The following is a 25,795-nucleotide window of genomic DNA, read 5'->3' as shown; positions in this document are numbered from 1 at the left end:
ATTATAGTTGAATGCAGAATGAGTGAAAAGGCAATGGTAATGACAGGCAGAAATTATTGTATCTGATCTTCACCAATTTCTCCTCTGGGAGGCCATCTTATCTTAATCTTAATACTGTTAATGTTTTTACAGTTCAGCTACAAAATGATTGCTTATCGAACAGCATTTGATGGAGGCCAGAGCCATTGTCTGGGGCCTGGACGCACCCAGTTGATGACAGTGCAAGTAAACAATATCCTCCAGGTGGATGGTCATGGCGTAATCCCAATAGACACTGAAAAACAAAGATAACAAGTCAAGTCATACTCCCTCTCACAACTTAGTATTTGAACACTGGTTCCCAAAGTGGGGTCTGGGAACCCCCAGAGGTCTTGGGGTGTTTGGTTTATGTTCCCCCCAGAATACGTAAGCTGGGGTTCATGTGGTTTATCAGATTATCTTTATATCTTATTGCATGAGTCAAGTTTCAGCACAAGCACCACTGAGATCGGAGATCTGTTTCCATCTCCGTCTGAATACCAAAACACTCGCCCCAAAACACAATCGCCCCGGGGCAAACCCGCCGGGATTCACCTGGTATTCCTAAACGTAACCTCAGTAAAACTATGCCTAAACATAACCTTATTCCTAAACTTAACCTCAGTAAAACGGTGCCAAAACATAACCTTATTCCTAAACTGAACCTCGGTAAAATTATGCCTAACCCTGAACTTAATTCAAACCTTATCCTCTGTAAAATAAATACAAGAATACAAGAACCGCTGGTCGGTGAGAAAAATGGGGGGCGAGCGTGTTTTGGGGCGAGTCTTCTGGTTACCTCTCGCCTCCCTCCTTGTTACAAAACATGTTTACATATGCACAGTGTTTAATCGCCTGGTAGAGACACTATTACAAGATATGATCAATTAAACTTACTTAAAATATCAAAACCCAACAGCCATTAAGTCATCAATAATGTTTATAGTGAATTTGAAGTACAGTTTAGAGACTGTTTTGTGAACGGCATGTACCGACGCCATTATCATTTGGCGCGTGCGCCATTTAATATCATGCAGGATTTACACACTGCTTTAGCTCTGTGTTCATTGCCAGATTTACAATTGTGTTTTCTGTAGGTTTTTAAACGAGGATAGCCGGTTTTGGCTTGTTTTGTGAGTAAATCGCTGCATGTTGAACTGCGTTTCCAAACTGTAATGGCGTCGATGTCTCCTGTACTTGGAATTCACTAAAACGTGTTCTATAAACATCATTGATGAATGAATGGCTTTTGCTTTTTGATATTATGATAAGTTTAATTGATCATATCTATAGAAAATGTAATAGTGTCTCTTACCAGGCGATTAAATCAGATAACCTCGTGCCATTGTGTTGTGTTGGATCCTTTGTCTAGTCAGGACAACATTCCAATCGTAGCGTTCCTTGTCGAGTGGCAACAAGGTTCTGTGCCTCTGATCTGGCAAGCCATGACGCCTGCTTTTTAAATTGGTATACTTTTACAGCATATGAGTTTGAAAACCCCACATCCCTCGGTCTATACCAGCTGGGGGAAATCTGTGTTTTCCCCCGAGCCGACTCCTCCCCCCTAGGTACGACCCACTGATGACACTACGCCGTGTGGATGTATAGAAAAACAGCCCTTTAGTGACATAGTAAAATTGTACCCTCCCCCTCATTATCATAACACAACAGGTGTGGGCATGAGGAGGAGGAGGGACTAGGACAGGTGGGTGGTGCTAAGGTGGTGGAGGAGGTGCTACGGTGAGAACCAGGTATACTTAATGAACTGGAGGCGTGTCCACATAAAAACATAATTTTAACACTTTCTGTACACTTTTTTGAAAAATATCTTCCTCCTAGTATAACATAATACCTGATGATTATGTTCTGGCACCCCGTCTTTAACCACTTGAACCCCAGCATGCCTATTCTGGGGGGAATATTAGCTTGAGCTTGTAGATCGGCTATTTTTGATGAAGATATTTGGTGTAGACGGAAAAATTAAACTCAAGTCTGTTTCACTAAGATTAGAGGATTTAAGTGGTTAAGTTTGCCATTTGTTCATTATCAAGTCATTGCAGCTGGGTGGTGCACTGCACACCTGTGTTCGTAGTCCAAGTCCCCAACAGAGCCATTCATCAGCTGATTAGGTGTCCACTTCAGGGTCATGATGTCAGCAGTCTGGTGCAGAGAAAGATAGCCCGGGACGGCTTCCATGTCATCCCTCTGAAATAATAACCATCATTTTAATTAAGATTTCATTGTCTGTGAAAAAAGAAAAACACAAATTAACCGTGTGTATAGCATTAGCAAAATGCATGCAGAAACAGAAAAACTAAAAACATTTCAAACTAGCGTACGTTGAAAGGTGATATAATTAACTACTTGAACCCCAGCATTCAAATTCTGGGGGGAACATTCACCCAAAATAGCCGATCTACAAGCTCAGAACATGTTGCAACGCGGCACATTCTGAGCTTGCAGATTTTGGCAATTAAATTTGGTGTAGAGATTAAAAAAGACTGCATCAAGAATAGATACAACTCATGTCCAGTTTACTAAGTATACAGGATTTAAGTGGCAAACGTATTTTGACATTCTAATAATAAATAAAATTGTGGCAGTGCTAAAGTAACTGATAGAAGTGGATTTGAGCCCCTCTAAATCACCACCGCAAATCATTCCCCACCAGAGGAGCATTGCATTAACTGATATACATCAAGGAAATCCAAGGACATCGTTATGAATTCTGAACCCCCTGACAACATATGCCAAAATGTGACATGTTTATTTCATCTTGTGCTATGCCAAAAGTTATAAGGACCCGTTGGAAACAAGACCGCAAGGACTTTTTTTGACGTACCTTTTAGACAAAGTGTTTGACTGTACCTAATAACGCATGCACCCAGTACTGACCACTTTGCACAGGCATCTCAAAATTAATATTATTTGCAGTGGTGGAAGAAGTACTGTAAAAGTAGCAATACCACAATATAAAAATACTATTTTACAAGTAAAAGGCCTGTATTCAAAATGTTACTTGAGTAGGTACAAAAGGGTTGGCATCAAAATATACATAAGTACCATGAGTATAAGTACAAAAAGTACACTTTCAAATATACTGTAGCATATCTACAAGCTCACAACACGTCACATTCCTTTATGTGAAGACTTGCATACATCTTATTTATAGAAAGCAGTGGTCGTAATTGGCTCCAATCCAGCAGCATAAGTAATACTAGTTAAAAAAAAGTCTATATACATATATACTGTATGTATATACATATATACATACATACATAGAATATAAATTATATATACTGTAAATGTATATATATGTTACAGTCAGATTGAAAAAACAGTCAGATCGAAAGATTACGTCTCGGAGGTACAGAGACTAGGGGAATGATGTTTTACGATTGTGTCCCTATCGGGACAGAACTCGGACGGCGCTGAGTCGGTGCCCACCGCCGAGCGAGCTTAGGCGAGCAAGTCGCCGTGCCGAGCGTTGCGAAGTCACCTTCAGTCGACTGAGCGACTGAAGTTACTCAGCGACCGAGTTACGTGCCGATAGGGACAGAATCGTAAATCATCGGCCCCCCTGGGTATTCCAAGACGTCATTTCTTTTTTTGACAGGGGGCCCACCCCACCATGGGGGAGCACGGGAGGTGAACTCGAAGAAAACAAGCACTCCTTTTTCAATCTGACAGGTTATTCAATCGTACTGTAACATACACACATGAAATTTGTCCTCTGCATTTACCTTTAACTATTAGGAGCAGAGGGAGCTCTTAATACAGTGCCTGGGGAACAGTTAGGGGTTAAGTGTCTTGCTCAGGAACACACAGATTGGGCTAGCCGGGGGGGCGAACTGGGGACCTTCTGGCACCCTGACTGCCTCTCTACCCATTCAGTTATGGCCACCCCCCAGGCAGTGACCCCAATTACCCCATGTGCAATCACTATAAAACAACTGGACACAGAAATCCTAACTCACAAAAAATGGATTTGCGATGCATACTGAATAACTGTTTATCTGGAGAGAGCATGGCACTGAAAGTTAACCTGAAGGTAAACCAGAGGATAAAAGTTCTTAACACCATAGACAGAAATGCGCTAATAATACTGGCAGGGGCATTGGTGCAATGCCATTTTGACAATGCATGCACATTCTGGTACTCTAACATCCCAAAGATCCTCAAGAAAAAGCTCCAGACCTCTCAAAACAAATTAGTTAGACTGATCCACAATCTACATCCTAGAACACATCTTCTACCGGCCCATTTCAACAGCCTTAAGTGGCTCAAAGTTGAGGAAAGAGTCATTCAAATAAAAATGTGTATGGTTTACAGGATCATAAATAATGCTGCACCTAAATACCTACAGTACATGAATACTTTCCCAAGGTTAGCGCAGTACATAGTTACTCAACCGGAAGAAGCTCCACCAACTTTGTGCCTCACCTATTCAACAGCTGTATGGGCCATAGTTCATTCCTGTACACTGCAACAGATACAGTACATGGAACGATCTACCCACAAGCATTAAGACCACTAGCTCCATGGCTAGCTTCAAGTCCTCCCTTAACTGGATAGCTGCCAGAGTTATTTCAGATTTTTAGCTGTTGGCTGCCAGAGATTTTTAATTGAAAAACAAAAAGTACTCAGGAGCCGAGATACAGAATTTTTAAGTTTTAAGTTAACAAGGAAGTGGATAGGAGTCTAGATCTTTGATATATCATATCTCCTTGGTCTTTGGGTCTAAAAATAAGAAAAAAACGAAAAAAAAAAAAAAAAAAAATAAACTGTTTTTTTTTTTTTTTTTTTTTTTTAATAGAACGCATTTATGCGTTATTGGCGGCCAAGCGCACTATTTATTAGATCGCATTAATGCGTTAATGGCGGCCGAGATGGCTTATTACCAGCTCAACCTGAAGTTACATTTTATTTGGGTTCTTACAGCCCCCCCCACACGCACATACATACACACACACACAAGCACACACACTCACACGCACGCCCGCATCCACACTAGATCAATGGGACCACGATGGAAATAAGCTTTTAGCATTCTTGTGTCTATCCTTTTGACGTTTTCCTGTGTACATTGCTTTGTTCTGTGCGTATTGTCTATAAATCAACCAATCGATCAATTCATGCCTTTCAGTGTTGGGAGCACGCACGCACACACAAAGTCACATTTTGAACATTCCAACCCGCAACCTAAAAATAGTTTGACAACCCTGCTCTAGTGCCACCATTAGGCCTAAATTTCCACATGCACACAAGATACAGTCATGTCTAATGGGCAGAGTGCCTTAAAACGTGCTCCCTGGATGATGAACCACAACCATTTGGGTGACACCATGGCCTTACCTCTAGTGCCCCCCTCAGGCCAAAATGTAAACTTTATAAGATATCTAAAATAGGCAGATTGTAGGATGAACCTTATTGATTTAGGTGAACCCATGGCTTTTCCTCTAGTGCCATCCTAAGGGCTGCTAGTGGGACTCTTTAGTCTTGTTTAAAATGTAGCTCTGCTGCCAAGGGAGAGTTGTTTTCTTTCCCCATCATCCGCTTTGAGGCTAAGAAAAGAGAGGAAGTGGGTGGTTACCGGTTGTACGAGCACATTGTTTTTGCCAAACAGCAGGGTTGCCCTGTTGTTTTGATGCAGTGACTCCACGTAGTCCCGGGCTGATGGCGAGGGGGAAGACCGCTCATCCATGCTGCTGCTGGAGTGTCGCTTCTGGAACTAGAAACACCCACTGATTAGATTAGATCTACCTTATACTGCCATAACTGTGAATGAAATTGCTATTTGGGACATCTTATTGTTCACACACTGCATTTGCCTTAATAACTTGTTACGAATGAAAGGTAATTACTGCTATACTGTAATATAAACAAAAGCAACATTGTGTTTTCTTGGCTAAATCCTGTGCTTAACACGAAATATAGATTTAATTGTTTTAATATCACTGAAATGTATACTGAAACATCCTTAGGCCAACTCTATTTCTGGTGACACAGACCACAACTGTAGTACAGAGTCTACAGTATAGTATCTGTATTATATATTCATATCTTACATAAGTAAGCCTTGCCGAGCCATGAGGCCCATAGGGCAGGAGCCTAACTTCTCTTTCTGTAGTGTGAGGCAGCTTGACATACAAGTACACCTCCTGGACATGACGCTAGTATGTCACAGGGACTTACCCCTAATCCATCGCTTGATGCTGAGTGCCAAGCAGGGAGGCATTGGGTCCCATTTTTAGTCTTTGGTATGACACGGGTTTAACACCAGAGGCTTTTTTTTTTATCCGCCTCTTGGAAATGCAGATTCCACACAGAGATTCTAGACTAATATCTACACAGTGATATTCAAATGAGATAGGCTCCTGCTCTATGGGCCACATGGCTCTGCAAGGCTTACTTATACATGGCACCATTTTGTACTAAAACAAGACAGGGGCTCGCAACTCACTTTTAAATGCTCCAAAAAATGATTTACGGCAAACAGCAGCAGATACAACGTTTTGACCCTTGCAGTCTTTTTCAAGTACCATTTTGTACTTACACACAAAGCAGGCCTCTTGGTGGGAGAGTCCTGTCTACCGTGGCCACCATGGATGCGGTGTCTCTGAACCAGTTCATCAGCAGAGGGATCTGTCCAGAAGTGGTCTGCTGTCTTCATCTTAGTGTACTCCAATGCACAAGGACCAACTGCCACCATGAATATACTTTGTTACTGAGAATCAGGGATTCTACACAGTTTCTACAGTAGTTCATAATTGTGCAGTTTTTTCAGACTGCACATTTTCTTAATCTGTTTTCAAAGAGGGTGGCTTTCAGCTAGGTGACTAATAGACTTTTGCATCGTACTTTTCAAGACCTGGATATCAGATACCATGTTTTTCCAAATTACAGCGCTGCATAGAACTCATTGAAAGTAGACCAGGTTTGAAAAAATACAAAATAAAATATAAAAATTGAATAGGCACAGAAAAAGAATTACCTAACAATGAGGCCAGGATAGGTCCAATCTCAGGGTCCATTAGAACAGCCTCTTTTTCATAGAATTTACTGTAACACATTATGTGATGGCAAATGCATCAGATATTTATATATTTCTCTTCTACCGGAACAAGTAAGCATGTAATTTGACCTCCTTAACACACCTGCTGTTCTCCACCAGGTAAAGTACAATCTTGTCCAGCACCTTCTCAAACAGAGCTGTGCGAATCCACAAGCTCTTAGCAACCTGTGGGTAGGCCTTTCACAATGATTAAATAATCACCTGATCGCAATTATTTGTGATAATCACAATTTCTTCGCATAATCGTCATAATCGTCGTCATGTTGAAAAAAATTCAACGATTTTCAAACCATGGAAATGGAACTAGCAGATCTACAAGCTCAGAACGTGTTGTGATACGTTGTGAGCTTGTAGATCTGCCATTTCCACTATTCTTTTAAGTATACAATTATTAAATATGTCAATCAGTTCTTTGTATTTACGTTATTTGTATATATTTGCAATTTTTGTTTAAGAAGCCTAAAAGCCAAACAGAAATGTAATTTGCATTTATATGTTCCAACGTTCAATGTCCAAAAACACAATTAAATCCTTAATCGCAATTATTTGTATGACAATTAATCGTCAAGTAAAATGTCATGATCGTAACAGCCCACCTGTGGAGTAAAGCTGGGTAGCCTGGGCAACCTTCGCAAACCGTCCTGGCTCTGCACGCTTTGGGTCCGCCTGCGAGCCAAATAATAAGTTAGAGTGAAGAAGAGAAAAGTCTCTAAAAAGTACTTTGAGTGGAAGTGGATTAAAGTGGGAGATGTTGGCGCACAACCTGGCGTCCCAGTTTTGGGCACGTCATTGTAGGCAAGAAATTCCCTCCCAAAAAAAGAGTCCAAAAGTGTCCACATATTCCATAAAAAAAAGAAAAAGAAATCAGGGTCATACCTGCTCATACTGTACCTGCACCACCTTGCTACCGACCCCTGTAGTTTGAACCTGACATTAATGATTCATACACCTTTTGAATATCTACAATTATAAATAGCTCAAATTTGCCCTTTAGATAAGAGGACAGCCCTTTGTTGAGAGTGCTGCAGCTCTAGTAGCCTTTGAACTGTGCTGTGTGTGGTTGTGTTATAAGGGCTAATTAATATGTTGTTGCACGACAGTGGAAAATAACTGCAAAACATGTTGTGTTGCCGCAAGCTTTTCAGTTGAAAATCTGTTATGTTCATCAAGCAACACTGCTGTTCAACTAAGGATGAATCAGGCATACCCACTTAACTCTGGCATCTCTATTTTGGGCAAGTCATTATAAGCAATGTTTTTTATTTATTATTTTAAAATAATGTTTTAAGAAAACACGTTACAATTCATTGTGAGCTTGTAGATCGGCTATTTTCGCTATTTGTCATACAATGACGTATGCAGGGCTAAAGTGGTTAAGTGGATTCTCTCACTTGGTCTCAATGATCTGCTCTAGTTCCTGGGTCTTCCTGCACAGGTCCTCAGCTGGAGCGAAGTTCTTCCCAACCTTCATGAAGAGAGCAGCTATCTTGTTGCTACGTAGGAAGCCTGCTGCACGTCGTTTCAATCCATGCAGAACACACGCCTCCACTGCCGCTTTGTATTGACACAAATGGAAGACCATTCAAACATAAATGCAGTGCAATAAAGACGTGGTTCTATTACTAAAACATTGCAACATAAAAACATATGGGAATAAGGTTTACAGTTAAACTGCACCATCAAACCACTTGCTGTATTTTATGGACATTGTCATTGTCAATTTGTCATGCCCCCCTACAGGGAAACCCTCTCAAGGTTGTTCTAAGGCCTGAGGATGAAATAAGCTAATTATTGAGGATAATCGATTCAGGCCTTGACATAATTATTTTTGCATAAGCCGAGAGCTTATCCAGGAAATTGTAGTAGAAGCACTAGTCCAGTAACAACCAAAAGTTTAATAACGTTTACTAGCACAGTGGTTCTCAAAAGTTTTTGGCCTCAGTAACCCACTTTCCCAGAGTTCTGAATCCCCTTTACCCGACTTTTTTTGCTTAGAAAGCTGCAAGATAAAACCATAGCTAGCATATGATGCTATGAATGAATGATAACCCACCCTATGAAACATTACAAATGAGAAATGGAGTGAAAGAGTTGCAATTAGTGCATCCTGAGCAGATTTATTTTAAACTGTGGCCATATAACATTTAAAGGGTCTACACCATGAAAATCACTTTTTTCTTGTTTTTTTGTATTTTTTGGGGTCCCCAGTGTGTTTTTTTTTTAAAATTCAGTCATTCCTTCTCATTTCATGGATTTCCAGAATGGGCGTGTCTGAACAGGCGATCTCAGAATGGAAATGTTCATGATGTCACAAACATTTTTGATGGCAAACCCAATGTTAAATGAAAAGTGCCCGAATCGCTCCGAAACTTTTTCTACCCCCCCTAAGTGGGGGTCTACGAACAAATACCTCGGGCTCGGATTTTGGCTCCGCCCCCCGGAAGTGGGTGAAACAGGCACCTCAAACACTTGGTGGAATTGTTCAAAAATGTTCAAAGTGTTCAAAGTGTTTTTTTTTCGATTTTGTATTTTTCTTCTTCTTTCTTCTTTCTTTTTATGCAGATTTTTTTCATTTTTATTATTTTTTTAAATATTTTTTTAATACATTTTAATAATAAAACAGACAGAATTGCTCAGTAGCCCCCCCCTGCCCAAGAGGACGTTTTGGTATTGCAGCTGAAAGTGCTGTATAAGCCAGAGACAATTGACTTGGGATGAGTATATCTGAGTGATGATTTAGGCTCAAACCTTTTGAAAAAGGTTTGAGGGACAAAAAAATTAAATTCATGGTGTAGATCCTTTAAATATGTCCAGTTTTGGCAGAATGGCAAATAAGTATTGCTTTCTATTCCATAATAATTGTTGTGCTAGTTATGTTTTGTATTTATTTACTTTACAGAATAGCAGGTTCACACCATTTGTCAAGGTTTTGTCATTAAACATAACAGTAAAATATATTCTTCAATTTCCCCCCTGTCGTACCTCTTCATACCCCTAGGGGTATTTGAGAAACACTGCACTAGCATATTCCTTCATCTATACCCTATACTGGTCCATTTCTACACTCTCAGAGACAGAGTTAACCACTTAAACCCTATATTAGTTGACGGGATTCCCAAGGGCTCTATACTAGGCCCCCTCCGTTTTGTGCTCTACACTAAATAGCTTGTAGATCTTCTATTTTTACTGAATGTTAGTCCCAGAACCGGGATGCTATGGTTCAAGTGGTTACATTTAATTATAGAAAAAGCAGACACCAATCATCAGCGTAGATCCTACGTGGCAGTATCTTGAACTGTGTTGACATTTGAGCTCTCTTTCAGGACTAATCCTGTGTCTCTGCTCACATGGGGTCATGGGGAAGGCTAGAGTTGTCATGGAAACCCATGTTGATGGAGCACTCCGGGAGAGAACAGGGGGGGGGGGGGTTGTGGGTGATCACCATCAGCATCCCTTCCTCTCATTCCCTTTTTCCACCCGTCTCTCCCCCTCTGTCTCACTCTCTCACACACACACACACACCCACGCACAGTTACTTTCCCTCCTCACCTCTATGAGTCTGTCTGCCTCAGTCTCTCTTTCATTGAAACTCCTCGAATCACTATCATTCTTTGCAGGATTTTCATTGTGACGTTGAAAATGTAGCTAAATGTCAGTAGCCAGTTCGTAAAATCTCCATCCTTCATGATAAACTGAAATCCTTTCTACATCTCTGTTAATATTTTCTTATCTCTCTTCCTGTGTTTGTGTCGTTATCTTTCTGTGCCAAGCTTTGTCACATTGTCATCATGGAAGCATGAAGCTAAATATCACAGCAAACTGAGGTCTCTCAATTTAATGACCTCCTTTTAGTTTTTGATCCTTCAACTTACCTACTTCACTCAGTACACGCAAAAAAAAACACTGAACAACATAACATAATGTCATTTATTAGATAATTTTATTCAAACTGCCATGAATACCGTTTCTCAGTGTGGGACTGCAATGGCAGCAAATTAATCACAGTCTTCTCTACATTTTAGCGGTATGGTTTTATCCATATTGTTCTTCACGCTCCAATGTGAAGCTACTTCAATAAATTGTTTCTAATGCAACTGAGCACATCAGGAGATGGTTGGTGTCTATTTTTCCAATGACACAGATCTGCTTACTCTTCCAATCAGAGTGGTCTAAATAACACTATGGGCCATAGTTATAGTTACCTCAATAAGGTGATGCTACTATCAAAGCAATTTATGGGAACATATTTCTGTTCCATCAACAAATGGGTGCACTTTGACTGCCTCACACAGTAACATCAAGAGAAAAGAATAAGACGAACTACACTGTTAAAAAAATTAGTCTTTTGAACACAAAGGGTGGCAGCAACTCAGTTGTTACCAGGAAATCTTAAAGAGGTGGTGCCATGGTTTTGCACTTTTTCTCTTTTTCATGCGTCTATGAGGTTGATAGAACTTCATTAAGTCCCCTGGTGGTGTTTTTATGGTGTTTTATGTCTTCTCTGACTGTTTTGAGTTTCTACCTGGAGGCTGAAACCTTGAGGGTCAAACGTGCCAATAGAAAAACAGCCCTTTAGTGACATAGTAAAAATATACCCTCCCCCTCATTATCATAACACAACAGGTGTGGGCATGAGGAGGAGGAGGGACTAGGACAGGTGGGTGGTGCTAAGGTGGTGGAGGAGGTGCTAAGGTGAGAACCAGGTATACTTAATGAACTGGAGGCGTGTCCACATAAAAACATAATTTTAACTATTTCTGTACACTTTTTTGAAAAAAATCTTCCTCCATAACCATAATACCTGATGATTATGTTTTAGGGGGAGGGGGGAATCACTGAAAATCACGGCACCCCGTCTTTAAATTGCTAAGTCTAAACAGTTACCACTTAACAGTGTAATCTTAATGAATAATTAGAAATGTCATGGACACTTGTTCAAATATTAAATGTTGTCTTTTGAATGCACCAAACCTCAAAAAGCAGCTATCGAAGCACATTTTTAAAACAATATTCAGAATGTACAAGTTGCTTTGGATCTGAACACTCCTCTAGAATTTGATGCGCTGTGATGTGAATCGTTTCAAAACTCAGTCAACAATCGTGCTTTGAAACACCCTCCTCTAACAGCTTTGTTTGCCATTCAGATTTTGCCTTGGCAACTGGTAAAGCGAACATGAACATAGAGGCTAATTACTCCCCAGGGACCTGGCTGGGCCAGCCCTTTCGTCCTTCTCTGTTGTTGCCAATATTTCTAAACATCCACATGGACAGACCACACAGCACAACCTCTAAGGGGGTATCTAAGAAACACAGGATGCTGTATCCAACACATTGGATGCTTAAAGATGGCTACAAAATGGGGAAGATGGTCCTATGGAAGGCCACCTCTAATGTGCTGTCGTGTACTGGCAGGAGACGAGGGATTCAGCGGAGACGTGGTTCTCGGCAGATTGATAGCTGTTTCCCAACAGCTATTAAAACCCCACACCTACAGGCTATAAGTAGTGTGATAATATAAATACTACAGGCCACAGTGCTGACAACACTGACAACACAGCGACATTAAAGAGCTGATGAAAATACATGCATGTCCAGCTGGTACAAAAGTGTTCTGCAAACTACATTCCCCACAACGCAATCAAAAATTAATGTTCGTTGACAAATACGTTTTCTAACCATTAGAGAACACATTGCTTCAGCAATAAACTCAAGATGTATTTTCCCATTCTCTGCAGGAAGGAAAACTACAGCTATAAAAGACTTAGGGCGCGCTCCCACCGCACTTTTATTTTACCTCTGGGGCAGAATCTGCCAATGCTTTGTCAATGTAAATGCGTGGATTCACGCAAGAGCGGATCTTTCCGCATGTCGCGCAGACCGTCGTTTATCTGCTCTACACGACTTGTCCATTTGAAGCAGAAAACTGCTGGAGGCAGGAGCTGATTTTCCCCCTCTGTCCAATCGGGTGAGTCGAAGGCGGACCGTCTCAACACTCAGGAAGCACCATGGTGCTCAAGGCAGAAGGCGGTGCAGGCTACGGGGAGGGTCCTGAAAGTGAGTGACAGGCGCGACACTCCCGTTTTTTAGAATCCGCTGGCTGCAAAAAACTGTGGCCACGGCCACGCACAACCTGCGTTTAACGCTAGCCGACCATGTTTTGGTGGGAGCGTGCCCTTAGGGATAATAGGAAAATGCAATTCACACAAGCTTGAAATTCATAATGCACCATTTGTTTCCTCTTAAGATTCACATACAATAATCCTACTTTCCCATGTTTAGGTCATGATCCAACAAGCATACATTATATTTAAGTTCTGTTTATGTTAAATGATAATTTGGTGAATTGCTCACAAGCTAAAGGCTACAACAGAGCTATTATCTGCATATTCATTCATGTGTGCACTTTCTTAAATGTAGCCTGTATTCTTCTGTTCTTGGATTACAGACTCCTGCTTGTTTCTGCCTTTCTGGCACATTTGCTCATGGACTACTGGGATGTTACACTACAGAACCATGACAGATGCCATTGCCTGTTAAGGATAACTGATGTAAACGATTAATTGTTGGTAGATTGTATATTATTTACTCATTGTATTTACTGTTGATACAGACTGTACATAATGCAGATACCCACTGCTGTATGCTGGATGACACTGTACATTCTCATATTCACTGTTCATAGATAATAGATGTATGTATATTCATGAATACTGTATATTTACTGGTGATAGATTGTACAACTACATTACACTTATATTTATGATGGAATATGTAGTATATTATTATGTTAACTCAGTCAGACCAATAGGAGATGGTTAGGGTAAGACCTAAGGTATTATTTATGTAATTGATTGATTGATTGATTATTGTCTACGCCAGGCCGAAGGCGTGAAACTTTGCACGCACACTCCGTAGAGACCAAGGAAAAACCTCTGCCCCATTTTTTTCACATCAGCCTCATGGTGGCGCTATAACAGGCCGATTGATGTTTTGGCCTATAACCCTTGAACTGCAGGTTATGCAAAATAATTTTCCCCTTGGATTCCTTGGATCATTAAGGAACCAATTAAGCCACGCCCATTTCCACCCAACAAGGTTTCCGCATTGTTGCGTTTTCTTTGCAAAACACAGTTTTGTTACTACGCCTACAGATTGTGTCCAAACCTCACACAAATCGGTGCACATTACCTCTGTAGTCATGTGATCAAGATGTATCGGTCACATTTCTCATATTCCATTCCGATTGGCTATGATTGACTTCCGAAGTTTGTGGGGGTGGCCATTTTGCACAAAATGGAACACATCATGAATGCAGCACCCGATTGCTGGCAAACGTTGCACGCACATTCCCACTAAGCCAAGGAAGAACCTCCATCCCAAATATTTCAAATCCCCCCATGGTGGCACTACAGCAGCCCACTTCACCTTTTGGCCTAACTAATTCTTGAACCTTAGGTTGTACATCAACATATTCTTTCCCCTGTATTCCTTGGATCATGACGCAACTTATAGGCACTTTAGTGCCAGATTATCTTTTCTGCTTGTGTGTGTGTTTTCTTAAACACACTTTTTCCTACTAAATATTTTGTCCAAAACGCACTCGGTACATAATTATCTCTGGTGTCAAGTGATCAAGATGTATACTTTTGACTTTTCAGATCCCATTCCAAGTGGCTATGACCAAAGTTTGTGGGCCCTGGGTATAGGCAACCCAGCTCACACTTTTCTAGATTTCTCTCTTTTCTTATCTCTCAACTCTTACCTCAGTTACCTATCCTGTGTTTCATGCTTACTGCTGTTGCTGCTATGATACCAGAATTCTGTCTCTCTGGATCACTAAGTAGAATGTAATGGTCTGTACACATTCTGGATTCAAATTTGTGAGTCCACTGGAAATGATGTCTGAGTCACAATCACATCAGTGCGAATACACTAATGTGTCTGTATGTCTGTGAATGTGTGCGAGTGCATGTCTGTCTGTTTGTGTTTGTGTGTGTGTGTGTGTGTGTGTGTGTGTGTGTGTGTGTGTGTGTGTGTGTGTGTGTGTGTGTGTGTGTGTGTGTGTGTGTGTGTGTGTGTGTGTGTGTGTGTGTGTGTGTGTGTGTGTGTGTGTGTGTGTGTGTGTGTGTGTGTGTGCGTGCGCGCGCGCGTGTGTGAGAGTGAGAGTGAGCGAGTAAGCGAGTGAGCTCACTCGCTCATGTTTTAACTGATCTGAGTGCTATCGTGGGCTTGTATGGGGTCAACAAGAATTATACGTATAGACCAGGTGATACATACAGTATACTGTGTACACACATCCAAATAATAATGAGGGTGCTGGTTATTTTTTAAAGAGGGCTGTACACTGCGAGATGAAAACACTGTGCAAATTAAGTTAGGCAAAGAGATCACATTAACTTTGTTATTAACATAGCGTTATCATTACAGTGTTACAAATTTGAACGTTTAATTCAAATTACTTGATATGACGGTGCCACTAGAAGTGTGCTTGTGAAGAATTGTACTGGCCAACTCCCCCATGTCCGAGTGCATATGAGTGAGAGTGAGATGTGATTCTGGTGGAATCAGACCAATGGAGTTCTCTTTACTTTTACTGCATCTCCTTTTCGCACACACACCTGCGCGCGCGCGCACACACACACACACACACACACACACACACACACACACACACACACACACACACACACACACACACACACACACACACACACACACACACACACACACACACACACACACACACACACACAGCAGTATAACACCAACGTTACTGGTGCCTCAACAACATGATTCTACATCATGATAATGCATTTGAATCTGTGTCAAGGGAATGTTATGTAATTTTATACACTTGTATGCAATGTCAAACTATATTTATTATAGACTGGTGATGATAATGGTTTGCTTTTATCAGACTAACTCAGACATAATTTGAAAAAATAGATTACTTGACTTTATGACCACAACATTTATTACACTGAGCTTTGGCCCATTAAAGCTTAGAAACGTCTCATAATATCAAGCTTCTAATGACATGATGTATTAGAGAATAACTGAACCATGCTATTTACAACCATTCTACACCAGAGTTAAATTAACAGTGAGTATTTCACCGTCAATTTGCACGCCTGGGGACAGTGTGTGATTTTCACAGCATTCCTACTGTGCTTCATTAGCACCATTTGGAGACATGGAGAGAAAAGCCTCTGTTAGAATCTACTTTCAGCAGCCTTTATAATTGTTCATGTTCATTGTATGAGATGAGAGGCTATCCTCTAATTCCAATGTTTAAACAAAAGAATCTCCTTATCCTTGAAGGCTTTGAAAAATGTAATAAGCTTTTACACTTTTTACACTTTTACAATCACACGACCATGCTGTTTGCTGAAAATAACATATTTTCAAGCTACGCATACATATATACAATACATTGCAACACATTGTTAGCTTGAATATCTGTTACTTTAGCAGGAAACACTGGTGCACTGCAGAGTTGCTTAAGAATGGTTGCTTACCACAAAAGGAGACAATGTGGCTGCTATCTTCATGAACAAACTTCCTGGTGACAGCCTCCTCCATAATCTGCTTCACCTGTGAATGACATGGTGAATGCTTAATGACTCATTCATCATTAATATGCTACAGCAGATGTGGCATTTTGAATACCACGTTAGTGAAATGCTAGTGGAAGTATTTGTATCATTATCAAAGGATTTAGAATCGAGAAATAAAATAACATCTGAAAAAAGACATCTGTACTATATATAGTACATGTACGGTATTTAATGTAAAGAAAATATATAATTTATCATAATTATAACACACAATGCTGCATATTAACATTTTGGGGGTGGGGGGATTTCCTTGACCTGAGTTAGGGCATTTTTTGAGCAGCAGAGAACTCCAGTCCAGAGCATTACACATGCACCACACATGCACTGCACGAAATGCCTCCACTCAATGTTTGCCATTTGTGGACGACTGGACGCCATTTGTGTCACTCCAACCCCTCTGCACAGGAAAGTGACATTGATGAGTGGCGCTCCTCTCCAAAAGTTGAACTATTTTCTAGGCACCCAGGGTGCTCCGCCAAAACACGCTGGATGCCGAGAGTGCTGAAATGCGATGCTGGGAAGAGAAGCTCTCCTTTAACGCATGAAAAAACTACTTTTTAAATCTAGTTTAAACCTATCAAACCTGCCTATGTCACTAGTAGGCCGGTTTCTGAACTGTGAGGACCAATTATATGAAGATAGGTTACAAATGGGTGAAGCGGTCATTTAAAGCAGCACTATTTAACTTTTTTTAATGAATAAAATGTAATTTTGTCCAATCTGTATGGTAGAGCATGTTAATACAATAACTTATACAAGTTGTGGTGGTTATATTGTGTCTCCCTGCTCTTCTATTGAGACATTTAGATCATGTCAAAGGTCACATCTCACCTAGACACAGGATCTGACACGAATTTTTACCTGATGGTCAAGATTAAATGTATTCCCTGAGCAATGGTAAATATTTCAGCACAAAACAAATCCGGGGTAGAAGAGGAAAGTTACATAGTGCTGCTTTAACCACTTTAACCCTGAGGTCCCTATTTTGGCCATGTCATTATGGGCAAGGATCTTCAACAATTATGAACTATTTTCAAAAACATTCTCAAATTTGTAAAAATAGCAGATCGGATATTTTCACTATTCGTTGTACGAGTATCTAGGGCAAGTGGTTAAGTTAAAGGATGAGTCACCAACTCTCATCCTGAGGATCCTTTGGGAATAAGGGGGTGGATGCCCCCCCCCCCTTCCCATGTTCACGCCCCATAAACCACTGCATTATGGCGGTTTTAGATCCTCAGACAGTCATTGATTCTGTTACGTCAATCCCTGAATGAAATTCTAATTATTATGCACTAACAATATCTGGAGGAAGATAACAAAACAAGCCTGCATGTGCCATGTTCACAAGGTAATACTTCATTCCTTTTCACATATGAACTCTGGAAAATGATCTATAGAAAATGTCCAGGGAATCAGGTCAGGACATTGTCATCATCAGAGCGACGCCTTTTCTCTATGTCGACTTGACCACAGATTGTTTTCACTGGAAGGGAGAGCATCTACAGACCTACAGTTGGGATGACTGATACTTCAATGCCTGGTGGCTATGGAGACGTGTGTGTGTGTGTGTGTGTGTGTGTGTGTGTGTGTGTGTGTGTGTGTGTGTGTGTGTGTGTGTGTGTGTGTGTGTGTGTGTGTGTGTGTGCGTGCGCGCGCGTGCGTGCGTGCGTGCGTGCGTGCGTGCGTGCGTGCGTGCGTGCGTGCGTGCGTGCGTGCGTGCGTGCGTGCGTGCGTGCGTGCGTGCGTGTGTTTACAACATAACCTGCATCTGGAATATCAGCCCCCGGACACAGCCATACAGATAGCTGTAATTTCCTGTAGTAATGAGTTTGTCCTCAGTGGACTATTATCCTGTCTACAGAAAAGTGCTGCAGAATTCACCCTCAATACAAATACACATGTGAATAGATTTTACTTCGAATGGTCACAGTGAAGGTTTTATTGTGCATAGCACCTGCACTCATGTGCACATTAGTACATACATATACTAATTCACTCACATTATACAGTAGCTAGCTACTGGACATTGGAAGACAGCAGAAGCAAATCATTTCAAACCACTTATATAAGGATTTGATTTTGCAATATAAATAACTTGCATACTTTGGTGAATGTTGACATTGCCTCAACAAACAATAAAATCTATGGCCACAGATGTCGTCCTCTTTCCTCTTTCTGTCACATACACGCATGTATGCCCACACGACCACTCACATAAATAAATGTGTGCTCTACTGGTCTACAGTATGTTGTTCTCATTGCCTATAATGACATTTTACCCCAGTACTTCTTTAAGGAATTAAGGACACAGTGTGCAGGTGTCCCTGCTAAGTGTCTACCCAACCAACACAGCTGTCACAAAGATTCTATTCAGGTAGAGACTTTTGATGAGTCCAGTACTTCTCTCATAATCACCCTGTCTACACTCCGATTCAGTGAGAGAAACTTTCACTGAATCATAAAAAATAATAAAAGATCTGTCTGATCTCTCTGATCATGAATCAGTTCACTGGCCTTTACCCTCATGGTTTGATATTTAGAGCAGTCACTGACACAAAAATACATGTCATACAGTATCCTAGCCAATATGCATAATTCTTTTTTTTACCAGGTTGCTTGCAGTTTGGTCTAGGAAGAGACTGATCAACAACTAAACACTTTCTAGCGACCTTTTCATCATTGGCTGTCCTTCAATCCTTTACGCCAATGGGGAGACTTCCCCGAGACTTCCCCATACTCTGAACGGCGGCCGTCCTCCCATGCTATGGGATCATAACCTTACTAGACACGCCTGCCTGCAAGGGTCTTATTTGTACCCCGGTATAAGTTGCCTCTGGAGGGATCCCATGGGAAATAAACACAAAGAAAACAGCCCAGAAAAAAAAAACAGTGTGGTCGTCGCCACCAAACAAACTATTGACTTCACTCCTCATACACACACACACAGCGCCACCTCCAACAGCGGCCCAGAACAAACAGCAACACGACAACGCACACAAGCCCTTACTGAGGCACACAAACTGATTTAGCTCTGTTCATAAACTATTTACTTAGGAATTATGTTCAATATGAGCGGGTGGCTTAAAAGAGCCATTTTGGCTGTTTTTGTTAGTCCGCGAGCGAAAGGATACAGGACCACAGGTCCATTTGGTTCCGTGCGGGGACACTGGAGAGAGCAACCTGGTATTAATATGACTGTGTCATCATTTCTTTTATTTTTATTTATTTTTATGGATAGCTTGGGCTTCAATTAATGGACTATGCTCTAGTGAAAATATATTAGTTGCTACAAAAGAAAGAAATACTACTACTGCATGAGTATTTGAATTGCATAGACTGAGTATTTCAGACTTGAAATAAAACAGCTTGTTTTTCCTTCATGCACAGTTAACAAATGTGTTCATCTGTATTATTCGAATATGCCACAATACCCCAGAAAACATGCCATTAAAGCATTGTTCAACATTGTTGTTAATTGGAAACCAGTCATTAGTCAGACCTGCCCGATTCACTACAGTGGCATCAGCAATGACTCATGAATCATGATGCCAGGATGGTTAGAAACAATACCAGACTGATCATGATCTCAAAATACAGACACACACACAAACACACGAGAGAACTAGGCTGCATGGTGCTCAACAAAATGAAACATACTGTATACTGTATAAGGCTGATTGAGTGGTGAGCTGGAGGACACACGCAACTCCTTGAGAGTTAATGGCCCCATCAGTCTGGACTATAGATCAAGCCACTGTTGAATTTATCTGGCAAAGTGTCTGAACAGGCAACCTGCAGGTTTCTATGGAGACAGCACGTGTCCTGTAGTGTATCACTACTGCGTAAGGAGATGCGTCAACACCATCCATTCGTCACTGATATAAACAGATGAGTGATGACTGATGCTGGCTGACTACAGTGACTGTTAACATCCAGATATACTGTACATCTATATACAGGCAAACATCCCTGTGATTCATAATTCAATGTGAAATAAATGGGGAGAAAAGTCCATTCTGCACTATTTTTGGGGTAAAATAAATGACAAAAACATTACAATGTAAAATAAATGACAAAAGGTATACCACACTTCATATATAAATATGAATAGGCCTACACTAAAGAAATATGTAGCCTACTAAATCTACCCACAATTATAGCTTAAACTAGGCCCTAAAGGTATTGGCTAGAGTGATAAAACATTTATTCCAATTAACTCAAGCTATAGCGGAGCAGAGAAACAAGACCTAGAGAGAACATCCCCTTCCATTAACATCTATCCTATAATTATGTTTGAATGTGTGTTTGAATCACAAAGAAGAATCACTAATTAGAAGAACTAGTCCATACCCGTGGGGGGATACGCGCACATAATCTGGCAACCTGGGAGCCAGGGAACACAAAAACGCTAATAAACAGCTGACATTTGGTGAAATCGAAAGACGGGCTTCGCTGTTCCGTGCACATGGTAATGGTCAATGGCTGTGTGCAAATTCAGATCAATTGCTCCAGCCACTGAGGAGAACCAGGCAGAACAGATTTTGGTCTCACCACCACCCTCACACCACTACAGAGCTTTGGTTAATTATAGTAGGATAGCCAGCAAAAAAAATATCATCATTGTTATGTTAAGTCAAACTTTGCATTATATGAGTTTAAAGGTGTTTATTTTCGTTTTATCTTCAGCCACTAAATGGCATTGAATGGGTTTCCTAAACTAAATATATGGCAAAAAGACAAATAGAAATAATCAATATATGACACATATAGTATCTGTTATGGATATATGTGGCATAATTGGTTGACATTGACCAGGATGCTGATGAATAGTTTATGCTTTAGAGTAGATTAAATTATGTTATGTAAATTATGACAGCTTTCATGTCTCACTGTGCCTGAAAATCATCAGTTCACAAAAAGCCACCAGTCAGCTTGAATAACAGAATGTGGAGGTAGTCTCACCCTTCAAAATGATAGCGATCTGTAAAATCTTAACAATTAATTAAAGCCCCACACTATTATTTGCTTATCAGCCCTTGTGAGTCACAGCATGTATTAATCTTCTCTCCTTTGTAGAACTGCATCTCCCTGACAACACAGTTAATCATATCTTTTTCATACCAAACCTGATCACACATTTATTCATTTAAAAAGGTCAAATGTTGTATATATTGCCCTCCATGTAATAACCTTTATCATTTTTATAACAACAATTACCAGCGCAGAGTTCCCCTGCAGCCAGTTCTAGCAGTATTGGCATAGATTTGTGCATGTGGCTAAAATTTTAAAAACAAATCTATATTCATGCGTGCCATCCATCCATATGCAAACAGAGAAAAAATAACTGCATTAAACAGTAAATGCAGAGAGATTTCCCTACTGCTGGACAATCATGCTAGCTGTGGCCTGAAACCCGAGTAAGCAACCAGTGTTAAAAAAGCCTGAGTGTGACAGAGAAAAGTAAATGCCTCTTGTCCTGCATGCACTTTCATGTTTGTCTCCCTCTCTCCTTGTGTAAACACAGGTGTGTTTTGTGTGGCTGCATGTGTGTGCTAGACAGAAAGAGGGAGTAGCATACTCAGAGAGAGAATCCATACATGTGTTTTGGAGCAATAATGTCCATCCTTCAATGATTGCTTGTCTTGTATATCTATCATGGTCATCCTTATTTCACTGGATAATATTTTGGCATAAATCCAAATATGTTTGATTTTTAGGATAGAGAAAAATCTGTTAACTCATAGCCAAGAAACACCATATGTTATAAACCAAGATAAATCAAAGTTAAACAAGCAACCACAATAAAAGGCTTAATGAATATTACTTATTTTACCTATTTAAGTAAAACAATCTGAAGTAAAAAAAGGCATAGCTCAATCCAAAGTGTCATAACCACCAGTCAATGCAGTTGCATGTTGATCACATGGATTAAAGAAAAATAAAACCTCACAACTGACATTTTTTGTATGGCCAAGTCTTAATGTGCGATTCATGATACATTACGAAAGGAGCCCCCCCCAACACTAGCGCTGTTTCCTAAACAATTAACACAATATGTAAAATCATGATGTTTTAGCCATAATTTTGTTCCTGCTGTTCTACATACTGCCAACCAGGTGAAGAAATCACAGATTGAGGCTTTTAACCTTTGCTTTTATATGAAATATCCGAGACTATTAAGATTTTATGGAAGATGCTTTTTATTGTTTGTTTGACCACTTCAAACCCTGGCTCTAATCTTAATAATAATAAATTAATTAAGATAAATAAATAATAACTGAAAATAAGCTGAAAAACTCTCAGCTCTCAATGCATCGCAGACGCATTGAGAGCTTGTAGATCGGCTATTTTTGCTGCGCAACATGCTTCCATGGAAGACATGATGGATTCTATGGAATCCAAATGACTGAAATCAGTCGTGGCGACTCAGAACTTTGACCCATGTGATCATTTATCTGCACAATTCTTGAAGTGCTGCAGTAATCACATAAGAGCTCAATAAGATAGATCGTTTTGGTGTTCATCAAACCCATATACTCCGCTACAGTTCATTTCACATAACCTGCCTTAGTAGTGGCGCACAGAGAGGTATGCCTTTTCCTGTGAATAACAGTCAGGCCTCAGCAGTTTGGTGGAGGCATGCAGGTTTATTCACTGGGAGCATCTGGTCTCTGTTGATAAGGCCACAAACACGACTCAGTCAAATCTGATCTGAAGTCTTCTGACTTGAAATTTCTTTCACATAGCCCCAGATGGGACTCTTATCTTTTTGGTTTTGTGACATAACACAATATCTTGCATTTTTATGAGCCCTTTGGTAAAAGGAATCATAATCCCAGCTGGGACAGAATAGTCAAAGTTATCTGGGTATGAATAATGCTCTGTCCTCTAAACAACTATCATTAACCACTTTCAACCTGGCGTCCATATTTTGGGCAGGTTTAGTTTAGTTTGGTTAGTTGATTTATTACGATCATCCTCACCAGTATCCATAACATCACATACATCAGCATAAACAAACTTTAACATAGTTAAATGTGATTGAAAAGGAATAGGCTGAAGCTAAAAGCTTATGCAGCTGTATATGCCTATCCGTACATATCATTTTGTTTGGCATAAAGCAGTTGCAATGAATATAAGTCAATGGTAAACAAGCCAAACAAACAAAATGAATTCCATTATAGAAAAAGTCAAATGGTCACAATCAATCAATCAATCAAAATGGCAGATCTACAAGCTCACAATGCATCGCAACATGTTGTGATATTGTAGATAAGCTATTTTTGCCATTCATCACACTACATTTAGAGCTTTATTGATCCTTTATTGATTCAATTTCAGCTTCACCCAGCTGATGGCTGCTCAGAGCACATGGGGGGGCAGTTAGTGATTACAAACCCTCCAATTGCTTTGATTGAGCTTCTCACGAGGACTGTGGTTGTATTTAGCAACACGTGAAGATGGGCAGTGGTAATAAAAGAGCTACAAATATAGGTAAATAATAATAATACAAATAATAATAATAGTAATAAACTTGGAAGGTGTATCAGAACAAGGTAAAGCATAGATAATCATTCAGAACAGAAACGTGATTTTAAATCACAAAAACTCATTACACTACACAGTACCCCATATCAATTACTGTATGTTACAGTAACCAGAGCCTTGCACCTCAGAATTGTATTGCATTTGTTTGCCATCTTGATGAAACAGGGTTTTATGTAACATTTCTCATTAATTTATTTATCAGCCTTGTTTCAAGCAGTCAATAATTTGACAGGATATAATTTCTTATACTTAGCCTAGTGTGGGAAGAGAACGTGTAAGAAGACTGGTGCAGGTAAAGCTTTTCTGTGAAAGTGATATTTATAAGGATCCTCCAGGATCAACTAAATGGAAGCAATGAAATGAACCATTAATTGGATCAATGATGAATTCTGATAGTCTCCGTCTTTCATTATTCTGATGACGGATATAGACAAAAAAAAGTGTTTTTGAGGCTGTGGTTTTAAACCATATCAATTACATTTGGAACTTTTGTCCTACCTAGGCATCGAGCAAATAACAGTACACACAGCATCAGCAGCCTTAGGTTGATATTGGAACGGAACCCCTCTAAATGATTATCTCCTGGAACCACAAAATGGTTTGTCAGGAAAGCAGAGGGTATCACCACACATACAGTAAACAGGCAGCATGATGCAGCAGGTACTCCACCCCACCAATTCCAAAGCCACTGAGCAAGTATGTTTCCTCCAGGAGACACCTATATGGATGTTGTTTTTATTTTGTATTTTAATGTTCCATTTTTAGAATATGGCTATTAGTTTACAACATAGTCCTATATGAAGCAGTTTACCAAAAAAAAAAAGTTGTCCAAACAAGAACAAGACCCTCTGACACCCAAAGCAATCAAAAGCCCATCTGTTTTCATTGTCATAAACAAGGAAAAGGGTGAATTCATTGGAACGAATGAATAAATCATTGTACGTAATTATGTAGCCTATCGAAGTTTTTGTGAGGGGAAAAAACTTAGGACTTGGGCTATTTTGAATGGACTCAGTCTGTATAAGCGGACGGGTGGTATAAAGGCGTATCATATGCATTGCCTTAATTAAACCAATCTGTTTGTTTTTCCGATTCGATATCCAGCTGAAAACACCCACCTCCTTCTTCACGGTGCGCAGCAGTCTCTGACGCGTCTCGGCTTCTAAAGAAAAAATAGCAACAACAACAAAAACTGTTCCATATATTGTTGACTTTAAAAACTCACAGGCCTAGCTTTTATGTCGTATTGTATCCACACATATTTTCAAACATTTGACACAGATTTGATTCGATTTTTTTCCTTTATTTTCTCTTATTATCTCTCACCTGCCATTGCTGTTGCCATGGATGCTGCCTGCCTCTTCCCTCAAGTCCCACCGCTCCCATCCGCTGTCTGTACAGTCAGTGTGGCACGGCGCTCCGCCTACTCTTTATACACGCCTCTTAAAGCTACAGCACACGGTATGACCCCCGACCACTGCTTCTCAAAGTGGGGTCTTGTCTTAGAAGGGGTTCCAGGGGGTCCCCAGGAACA

At 40.3% G+C, this 25,795-nt stretch overlaps 1 protein-coding gene across 4 annotated transcripts in view; it reads right to left on the bottom strand.

The window, feature by feature from the left end:
• Positions 1–25,638, bottom strand: part of sgsm1a (small G protein signaling modulator 1a) — a 39,772-nt gene extending 14,134 nt beyond the window's left edge. For all 4 annotated transcript variants that reach the window (XM_080433341.1, XM_080433342.1, XM_080433343.1 and 1 more), the window contains exons 1-11: positions 25,588–25,638; positions 25,380–25,423; positions 16,612–16,687; positions 8,485–8,647; positions 7,690–7,759; positions 7,176–7,258; positions 7,013–7,080; positions 6,575–6,720; positions 5,612–5,749; positions 2,099–2,223; positions 207–274 (exon numbers count right to left, since the gene is read on the bottom strand). In XM_080433341.1, coding sequence (XP_080289467.1) covers positions 207–274; positions 2,099–2,223; positions 5,612–5,749; positions 6,575–6,720; positions 7,013–7,080; positions 7,176–7,258; positions 7,690–7,759; positions 8,485–8,647; positions 16,612–16,687; positions 25,380–25,423; positions 25,588–25,606 — 1,000 coding nt within the window. In that variant the 5' untranslated portion in view covers positions 25,607–25,638. The remainder of the gene's footprint in view (positions 1–206; positions 275–2,098; positions 2,224–5,611; positions 5,750–6,574; positions 6,721–7,012; positions 7,081–7,175; positions 7,259–7,689; positions 7,760–8,484; positions 8,648–16,611; positions 16,688–25,379; positions 25,424–25,587) is intronic.
• Between the last annotated feature and the right edge of the window lie 157 nt (positions 25,639–25,795).

Source organism: Gymnoscopelus braueri, assembly GCF_963280865.1.
Source record: "Gymnoscopelus braueri genome assembly, chromosome: 7".
Taxonomy (NCBI): Eukaryota; Metazoa; Chordata; class Actinopteri; order Myctophiformes; family Myctophidae; genus Gymnoscopelus; species Gymnoscopelus braueri.
Note: the sequence above shows the minus strand (reverse complement) of the source record. Positions and strands in the feature narration are given on the sequence as shown.